Genomic DNA, 9923 nt, shown 5'->3' on the forward strand with positions numbered 1-9923 from the left:
TGATAGCAATGTTGAATATTATATAATATTCAACATTATTACACATGAAAAAAAACAACTACAGTAAAATAATGACACTGTGACGCCTCTGCCTTTGTAAATGGAGGGACAGTAACTGCGTGTAAAACCTGCAGACAGTCAGATTAACAGTGTTTTGTCTCTATCTGCTATTCTGCAATTCATCTCATGTAAACAATAACGTGCGCACAGCGTGACGTGAAAAAAGGCACATACCTTTGACATTGCGTGACCAACTCTGTATTCCTCGTCCACACGTAAACGCAAAAATGGAGTTTAAAAAATCTCCGTTTTCGGTGATTTCAAAAATACCCGTGTAGGTGCGGACGCAGCGTAAAAGAGTTAGTAGTTTATTTTATTGCTACCTGTAATTTATTGCAGATTACTTGTATTTGCTTAATTGTTTACTAAATGTTTGAGGTGTGAAATAAACCGCAATGGAGCAAAATATGGGTGTGTGTGGTTTGAGAAGGGGGGGGGGGGGTGCGAACAATTTTCTTGTAAAACAAAGGGGGGCCTAGCAAAAAAAGATTGGGAACCACTGGTGCAGTGTAACATGTGGCTGGATATAACAAGCTTCACCGTAGCAGTGAAGGTGCAGTTTTTCTATATGATAAATAAATGTTTCTGTAGTAAATGAAAGACGTGTGTGAGCATGATTTAAAATGTGAACAATGTGCAAAATTACAGGAAAGGAGAAAGTTTCACAAAATTAATCCACAAAAAATTCTTGTTGTTTCTTAGTTCAGACCAACGATGAAACAAACAAACTTACACAGACGATGATAAAAAAAACGGGAACTTTTCTGCCATTTAAATGTTTATTTATGACTTAATTACTTCGGACTATATGGTCACGGTGGAGATCTTTAACAGAAGGAGAAGCTGCAAAACTTTAACAGTACAATCCAAAGTCCAAATTTAATGCACTCCAGGATGTTATTGGCTTAAAAACTGCTGGAGCTGCCATCTTATTAGTGTCCATAGACACTTCATTACAGGCAACCTCATTAACAATGTCTGCTTTAATAAACACGTTTGGCTTCAACATTAGGACTTCATTAAGCAGCTGGTGGAAAAGCTCCATGTAACACTGCTGCAAGCATCATTTAACTCAAACAGTAATATACAATTTTAAACTAATTGCACCTTTAACTGTCCTTTTGTTTTCTGGAGGATTGTTTACTTTCAAATGATTAAAATCACATTTAAGAAGCACAAAATGCAAATTCAGCAACAAAAGAGATGAGAAAGCAATGAAAAAAGAACACAAACAGAAGCAAAACTAGTACAGAAAGCATCTCATGAAAATGACAACTGGTTTAGATTAATTGCATTTTTACAGTTTTCTCTGTGTTTTTATAATTACTGGTGAATTTACTGACAAATCAGAGGATTTTCAGGAAGTCCGTTTATAGAGGTGAGATGTACCTGTCAGGATTCATATCTGAATATTTTAAAATACCAAATAAATATACAGTACATGAATGTTTGTATAGAAAAGCCACATCCATGCAGAAGATTTGGATTCAATATGAGTATTGTGGTTAAAAAATAGCACAACACCTCAATTTCTTATGTAATACAAACTTTATTCCGATAAAAACAAACTGCACACAGGGTTTCCAGAATCACAAACAGTTATATCGATCAATATAATCTGTAAATCTTTGTGATTTCTTTAAGATTTAAGATTTTCTTTCAAACACAAGTTAGAAAAAATGACAGAAAAACACAGAACGCCGGTCTGAGTATCAGGTGTATACAGACAGTGCTGCATGATTGTGTTGTTATGACATTGTGGGGACCACAAAGTTTGCATTTAGACGTAAGCTTTGGCATCTGGTTCTGATTTGGCTGTGGGCGTGTACACCTTCTGTGGTGCATTTCCATAATAACCGCTGCAAAACAAGAAATACAAAGTCAGACAGATTCTCAAAGCAGCAACATCCCCAGACTGGAACAACTGAAAATGTCAAGAGTTCAACAATAAAAAGTAACGAGTGCGTGTTTACCTTTTCTTCACCGACGCTCTCTTACACGCCGAGCAGAGAAAAGCTCCGCCCAGCATGGCCAGACAGGCTCCAGCCCATCCCATGTAGAGGCCGGTGCCGAGCTCGAACCTGGAAATGACGTGACAATTATTAACAGACAGAAATCAGCTTAAACTTAAGTTTCAGGCAGAAAATGCTCAGATTTACTTGTTTTACTTACATTTAAAATGCAAAAAAGATCAAATATAACAAAATAAAATCAGATTAAATTAACATTTAAAGCATGTCATATTAGTTTATAGCATCAAAAACAAATTTATTAATGGAGGAATTAAAAATAGTTATCATTAAAAGGACTCAGCTGTCCCTTAATGGCAATCATCTTTTCTTTTTAACTCTGGTATTTCTCATGAGATCAAAATTCAGCATCTGTGTGGTGAACGTACTTCATTCCACCGTAGAACGGATCATTGAAGTCATTAACCACTCTGGCTGCGTACCAGGAAGCAGCTACCAAGCAGCAAAGACCTGCAGACACAAGCACAAAGTATTACAGCCTCACTTCCTTTCTTTCTTAGTCTCTTTCCACCACCTGTGAGTGCACTCACAGCATCGCATCACCAGTTCTTACTAAAAAATGTTTCTGTTTCACTTTACTTTTGTTTCGTTTCCACCACACAGCATGTATATAGTTTGTACTTTCAATGTCTTTTTATTATTTTTATACCTCTGACTCAACACTTCCTACAAATATAACATTCAATAAACACTCAGTTTACCTCTTTTAAATTTGAGTTTGATGAGTGTTTTATTGTAGGCTCTTCACTTTGCCATATGGAAGACTGTAAGGTGACAGTTCCTACGTTTAATTGGTGTTATATAAAAAAAAACACAAACGTGAATCAATAAACTTTAACTACACAAGAGAGGAAAAAGAGGAAGGCGCTTGGCTTTAATCCTGGGAGAGAACCAAGCATGAAAAGATCATCTCATGCTGCAAAAAACATTTGTGGTTTAAGCCTACACGGGGATCGTATGAGGGCCTCCACGTGTCTGTGTTACTCACTCCTTTTTATTTTGGTCCTTTTCTTAATGCATTATCTAATAAATAGCACGGTGCACTTAGTTATACTGACAGGTCTTCCAAAAAGTCTGTGCTCCAATTTTACTGAGTAAAACTCTAGGATCTAACTTGTGTATTATTCAGCACTAATCTGCAAATATCTGCTTAGTTGGAGAACAACATGGAGAGAAATGCTCCAGGTTTGCAGACTGTACAAACACGTCATGTCAGTTTTGCTCATGCAGAAGTTTGTAATCATTTCTTTGATATATCTGTAAATTCATTCAGTAAACAAATGAAGAAACTTCACTGAAATAAAAGAAAGGAAGAAGAGCAAAAAACTTGCAGAGCTTCCAACTTCCAGCATCTGTAATACATCAATATATAACAATCCACAATAACTCTGTTGTGGAGCTTGGAAAGAAAAGCGTCTGGACTTAAACAGGCCCAGACGCTTTTCCTTCCAAGCTCCTTAGACAATCTACAACAACACTGAATGCAAAAATATCCAAATATCTAAAACTTATGATAGTATTTTGTAGTAAATTTCTACTGAGTGTCTTAATAATAGAAAATCAATTAACCTTTTCTTGACTTTCCCTTCAGACAAAGTTTACTGTGTTAGTGTTTGTAGCATGTGAAGTGACAGAGATGAACCATCACACTCACCGGCCAGGATGCTCAGGATTCCTCCAATGGTGGCGATCTTGGCCTTGGATTGTTCAGTGGTTGAGCCGATCTTGATGCACTTGAGTCCAAGCAGAGCGACAATCATGGAGCCGAGGCCGAACAGCAGACAGATGATCATCAGGGCACGACAGGCCTGTACATGGACTGCAGACACAGAAAGAAGTCATTAATTATTGTTTACATACTTACTCGGGGTTTATGGGTAATTCTGTAATTCACATAGAAACAGAGCCTCTGCAGCCCTGTTCATGGAAAACACACCCAGCAATTTACAAATAGATGATCAGTTTTGCTTAAACACAAAGAAACTGAGTGCTTGATGGGAACTCTTTGATTTTCAGTGACAGGTTTGTCCTTTGAGTTCTTTCTGTTCATCCCCCTGTTTTTACCTATTGTGCTGTGTGACAAAACCTGATCTAGACTCGTTGGAATCAATAAATAATTTATTCTGAAACCTGTTTTTTTGTTTTATTTTATATGTGAACATAGTTTTCATGCAAAACAAAGTGAGGTGAGCTGTAATGAAACTTTAAATGTCAAAAAGAACGAAAAATACTCCAGCCGGTGACATAAATCCCAGTAAAACCAGTCCTAACTTCCCTTGACTCTTTATTTTAAATGTAATATAAAACAAACAGGGAAATAACTACCTGTGCAAAGGTAAAAATATATATATATATAAATATATAACCACCTGTTACTGTAAAACTCATTTATATGTTTACATCTTTATTAAACGTTTATTAAAAATACACAAAAGCTAAACTGTTTAAGGAAAAGGAGGAACTGGCTGTAACATTAGGTGTGTATTTGTGTGTTTTACAGCTGCTGCAGTCATTTATTAACCAGATGACCTCTGCTGATCATTAGAAACAACTACCACACCTCTTTATGAGCTTCAGGGAATTTCAGGAGCAATGGTAGGTAAGCTGGTAGGAGTCATACCGAGTAATAATGATGATGATGAGTTTGGTTTCAACAGCCATTTAAACTCAGACAGGTACATAAATATATGTCACTAAACACCTTTATAACACCAGTTATATGGACAAGCTTTCTAAAGACGTTCAAAACTCTCAAAAATTGTAACTTTGAATCTTTTATACTGGAGTATTTCATTAGAGCCTCAATTGCAGGAGGAAACCTGGCGTCTCTTTACATCTTTATCACTATGTAGGAAAAGTGTCGAGAGATTTGATGAGTTTTAAAAATACAAAAAACCATCAAAAATAAGCCTCCAGTCTGCTTTTATAGATAAACCTGCTGAACCCACATTAAAGTCCAAGTAAAGTAAAGAATGAAGAAACATACTGAGCTGTTTGTTTGGGGTTTTTATCCTTCTTCTCAGAGAAGTTTCTTTGTTTCTGCCCATTTTGCTTTCAACAGAGAAAACTCAAAATGGCGTCCAAAAACTATCCTTGTATAACAATTACTGAGAAAAAGTCAACCTAACACAATCCAATAATAACCTTTATTGATCAAGCTAAGATTTTTCTGAAGACTTGGCAACTTTATAACAAACATTTTAATAAGTATCTATTTTCATTTTTACTTTAGGCGGGAAACACCGTCAGCAACCTTTGGACGACAAATTCTGAAATGCTGCCACGCGACATGCTGGCCTATTTTCTAAACAGCCAGTATGACAAGGTTTCAAAGAGCTTTACAGAGATACGACACCTTTATAGCTTTATGAGAGATGGAAACTAAACTGTTTGTCTGGTGGGGCCTAAAAGCTCTGACCACATCCTGTTTCCTGGGTCACGATTGGTCAACAGTTTAACAAGTTTTTTTATTCTGTTTGCTCAGTCATCTCCTGTTCTGCTTTTCATAGACACTAATGCTGCTTTTAAAATATAATGACGTCATAAAATAACATTATTTTGTTATCAGGTTTGATCAGAGTGTCTGACATCAACTCTCAGCTTGAGATAAGTAACAGGAGGACTTGAGTGTCTGGTCTTACCGGGGAGGGCCAGCATCGATTCAAAGTCCCGGCATTCGGCGATTCCCGCGCTGTTCTCAGCACAGGCGTGCCACAAGTTTTCAAACTGCCTCTGAGAGATGATCACGCTGCCGGACACGGTGGAAACCTTCCAGTAGTCGTTAACCAGCGCCGCACCGTTAACCAGCCAGCTGATTATGCACATGATGAACCCGACCGCTTCCACTGCCGTCGACATGATTACAGATGTTTCCACAAAAATTACTTAAAAAAAACCACAGCAACTCTCCCCAAAAAATCCAGCGACCACAAATAGCCTAACAACAGCAACGTTCACAAGAACATTAACAGGGAGTAACTCTGTGTCCTCTAAGCTGAAGCCTTCAGGTAGTCAGGAACAGGCTGGAGGTGATGGAGGCTCTGGTGTCGCTCTTTCAGTTACGTCCTGTTAATCTGACATCTGGTGCTCCAGCACAGGGACTTTACTCTAACAGGGGCCATAAACTGCAGGGCCACTCCTTCTGTTTCCCCCTGACCACACACCAATCGATGACAATGATAGATAATGTAGTCGAGTCTTCAGCCACACCTGAGTCACAATGATCCACAGGTTTTTATTATTTTGAGAGGGTTTGTGTTCTGCAGAGGACACTGGGTATTCTTACTTGGGTCCTGGAGCTTTCGATTATTTTCTTTTTCTTTAAAATGCAAAAAGTTGTGGATGAGTTGCGGCGACGTTGCACAGCTTACAATATTGGAGGTTATTTTATTAGCAGATCACATGTAGGGTAATCTGGTTCTTTACAAGCATATTTTAAAATTAATTGATAAACTGCTGCTGTGAGCGTGCCACAGGAAATAGAAATGTAGAAATGATCCAGCATTTTGTACTTTCAGTTTGCTCATCTGGATGTCAGTTTGTTTTTTAATGAGTTTTGTTTTGATGCTTTATTAGTAACACAAGTTTTACAAGATAAAATATATCAGTAAATATCCTATTTGTGAATTTTGAGGTATCTCAGAGGAGACGTTTGCTAATGTTAAATGACAGGAAACATTCAGCATCATCAGCTCAGCCGCAGATCAGTAATGGAGCCACAGGCTAAATGTGCCAACCTCACATTAGCACCTTCAGAAGATTTCTGGCACAGGAAGGTTTCTCACTAAATCCAAATACTCTACAGAAAAACACAAAAACACACCTCTGGGTTGGTCAACAAAAATATTCCAGTGCTGGAGTTGTTTTCATTATGCAAGTGAGTGATACTGATACTGACATTTCTATGGGAGAGGGCGTTTACTGCATACAATACATAATCGTTATAATTACATTTAGAATTATATAAATATATATTATATAAGATGAATGGTTGTTAGTTATGGCTTACATACATGTCATAAATTTAAAACTATTTTTTATACTTAAATTTATTTTTATTTATTTAAATAATTGCTGAATAATTTTTTCACCCCTTTTTCAGCCTCGACTAACAGATTCAGTGTTCATATTATCAGTAATCACAGATCTGTGTCCAATTTAAAATTCCAGTCAAAGAATTTCAATAAAGAAGTGAAATAAAGAAAGTGAGACTGAGTGAAGTCCGTTATCGAGCAGCTGTTATTGCTTTGAAACCGAGTTCCCCACATGCCTGCTCAACATCACCTCCACCAGTTGTTTTACTGTGTGGCTCTGACCTAACCTGTGCTGGAGGGAAGTGAAACTATGCCACTTCATCTGTTCTAAAAATCCTTCACCACACTGAACCCTAAACTGAAGTTCATTCTTCACATACTTCATCAGTAAAGCAGGTGCTCTCTGGTTTCTGGTCGATGAGAACAGGAGAGGAAGAGAAACGTCCAAATAAAGAAGTCCTGGTTGCACTGCTGAGTCAGCTAAACAAGAGAAGTGTACCAGTGTCGCCTGCCATGCCTACTAATGACATAATCTTCACTGAAACCATCGTGAGCCACCAGAAATATTATTCTGTATATTTCTTTAACATTTAATTTGCTAATCTTCCTGATTAAACATATTTTGTAACATAACTACATGAGAAAGCAATAGAAACATACTTGATGCAATTAGCTTTGAAAGGTTTGTGTGTGAGTCATACGTGCTGATTTCAGGCTGCAGACGGCAGGTTAGCAGGTTGTATGAGATGCTCGAGGTTTTATAGTTTTATGGTTGACAACAGTTAATATTTGATCGTCATGAGAGTCCAAAGTCTGACTTTTATGGTCTTTGTATCACCAGAGAGAAAAGAGACTGGCAAAAACAAACAGGTAAATCACAAACATGGTGCACAACATTTAACATAAGGGAAAAAACTGTTACACACCCAGATACACGCATTGAATGTCCTTATTTTTAAATGAACAATAACATTTGCAGAAGTTGCTTTTACAGTTAAATGGACATCTATGCAAAACCTCTCCTGCTGTGAAGAAGCAGGTCAGCTTATCAGTTCTTCAGTTTGTAAAGCTCTTATTCATCTCCTTTTTCTGCCCTTCCTTGGCCATGATGCTCTATATCTCAACTCGTCACACAGTGTACAAAACGTTAATCACATTTTAATGCGTTTCATGCACGAGAACCATTTTTCAACATGCACTGAAGCCCCTCAGCACGTCGAAGACACGCCATGAGACAACAGCCTGTGATACAGTTTCAGGCAACTAATGACATCACATCAGGTCTAACTGCAAATGCACAACATCACAGGGATAAAGTCCAATCCAAACTACAACCACGGGACAGTTATTAAAATGAATGTATGAGAGGAGCGCCCGACTGTACATTCAGCCTTAATCATTAATTAGTAGTTTTAAACACTTATAACGGTATTTTGAAAAGAATGAATAAGTCACAACAAAGTCACCATATTATTTTTTTTAAAGGCCTTTGAAGAAAATTAAATTGGTGTGATTTAGAAATATGATCACTCGACAATAAAACAAAGCTCGTATGACTCGTGACCTACATTTGCAGTGCTTTTGCTCCTTCCTGCCTGTGGGTGGTGCTGTTCATCCAGTTCTTTGTTTTAAGTTATCCGAGCTCTAAGCTGCAGTCACCAAATCCAAACAGACGATTCTGTGAGCAAATGTTTTGGCTCTGAAAGAACAAGATGAGCCGCTGTGTAAATATTGCAGATGTCTTCTTTAAAACCCTGCAGGGCTGTGAAGCATCTTCATTTGTGCTTTTTGCTTTTTGCTTTGGCTTCAGCATTTGTTTCTTCTTCAGTCACCTTTCCTCACTCATCATGTGGTTGTACACCTCTCTGCATTCAATCAGTAGTTATTATTCATCTCTGGCTTTCTACTGCAGCATGTCTTTTGTCCCGCCTTCCTCCCCTCTCCCCCAACCAGTTGCAGCAGATGGCCGCCCCTCCCTGAGCCTGGTGCTGCTGGAGGTCTTGTTTTGGGGGGGTTGAGTAGTTTTTCATGTACACAGCTTTTACTTGGTTCATATTTGTCACACAGATTTGAATATTAGACAATGATACCTCGAGTAAATCAAAGTACAGCATTTCCAGAGATATCCAGACCTACTTGGCCCTTTGTCGCCACCGTTGTGTTGCCACTATCCCTCATTAGCTCCTGTGTGTATTTAAAGGCTTCAGTTTGGCTGTGTTCTTTGATTGTGTTGTGTTGTCTTCTGCTTGTTTGACTCCCTGCATGTGTCTCTTTGCATTTTTATCTCTTTGCATTTTTGGTCTCTTCTTTGGATTCATGCTCAGGCTTGCTTCTTATTGGCTGGACTTCAGCCTTGTCATCTTGCATTTTGGCCATAACTCTTTTAGTGTGTCCCCCTCTGCACACCACCAGACGCTGAGGTGACACAGCATCTGGATGAAGTGAACGAGTGGATAAAATGTATTCCAAGAGAGATTAGGATTCCCTCTGCTGAAGATGAAAACGAGTGCTTGTTATCTTTGGCACTTTAGCCCAGATTCTATCTGAGGATGTTACTTAAAGGAACCATTCATTTCTAAAATGCTGCTGTCAGGGCTGCTTATCTGCTTACTCACTATGTGGACTGAACAGAAAATAAGATCATGATGTACATTTAAAATCTGATCTCAGAAACCGGCTGGTGTGTCAATCAGACACTTGTTTGCACTGGACAAGCAGCACTATGTACTGACCGTGTTAATACTGATAACAAACAGCGTTGATGATCTTTGTTTGTGTTACAGAAGCTCAACAGCCGTGT

General features: G+C 38.2%; 1 protein-coding gene across 1 annotated transcript; it reads right to left on the bottom strand.

The window, feature by feature from the left end:
• Positions 1–1589: 1589 nt before the first annotated feature.
• Positions 1590–6176, bottom strand: cldn15la (claudin 15-like a). Its single transcript, XM_086271931.1, has 5 exons — positions 5732–6176; positions 3745–3909; positions 2459–2540; positions 2034–2141; positions 1590–1919 (listed from the first exon to the last, which is right to left on the bottom strand). The coding sequence occupies exons 1-5, from the start codon at positions 5946–5948 to the stop codon at positions 1841–1843; spliced, it is 651 nt and encodes a 216-aa protein (XP_086128057.1). The 5' UTR covers positions 5949–6176; the 3' UTR covers positions 1590–1840.
• Positions 6177–9923: the final 3747 nt, after the last annotated feature.

Source organism: Aulonocara sp. 'chitande type north' Nkhata Bay, linkage group LG18 (assembly GCF_057382095.1).
Source record: "Aulonocara sp. 'chitande type north' Nkhata Bay isolate Kocher_YH1m ecotype deep benthic linkage group LG18, A_spYH_male_GT1.1, whole genome shotgun sequence".
Lineage (NCBI taxonomy): Eukaryota > Metazoa > Chordata > Actinopteri > Cichliformes > Cichlidae > Aulonocara > Aulonocara sp. 'chitande type north' Nkhata Bay.

Excerpts from the sequence above, each read along its gene's own strand:
- cldn15la (XM_086271931.1), bottom strand. The coding sequence starts at position 5,948 with ATGTCGACGGCAGTGGAAGCGGTCGGGTTCATCATGTGCATAATCAGC. Across the intron at positions 2,142-2,458 it reads CCGTTCTACGGTGGAATGAA|GTTCGAGCTCGGCACCGGCC; the intron begins GTACGTTCACCA and ends CGTCATTTCCAG. Across the intron at positions 1,920-2,033 it reads AGAGCGTCGGTGAAGAAAAG|CGGTTATTATGGAAATGCAC; the intron begins GTAAACACGCAC and ends CTTGTTTTGCAG.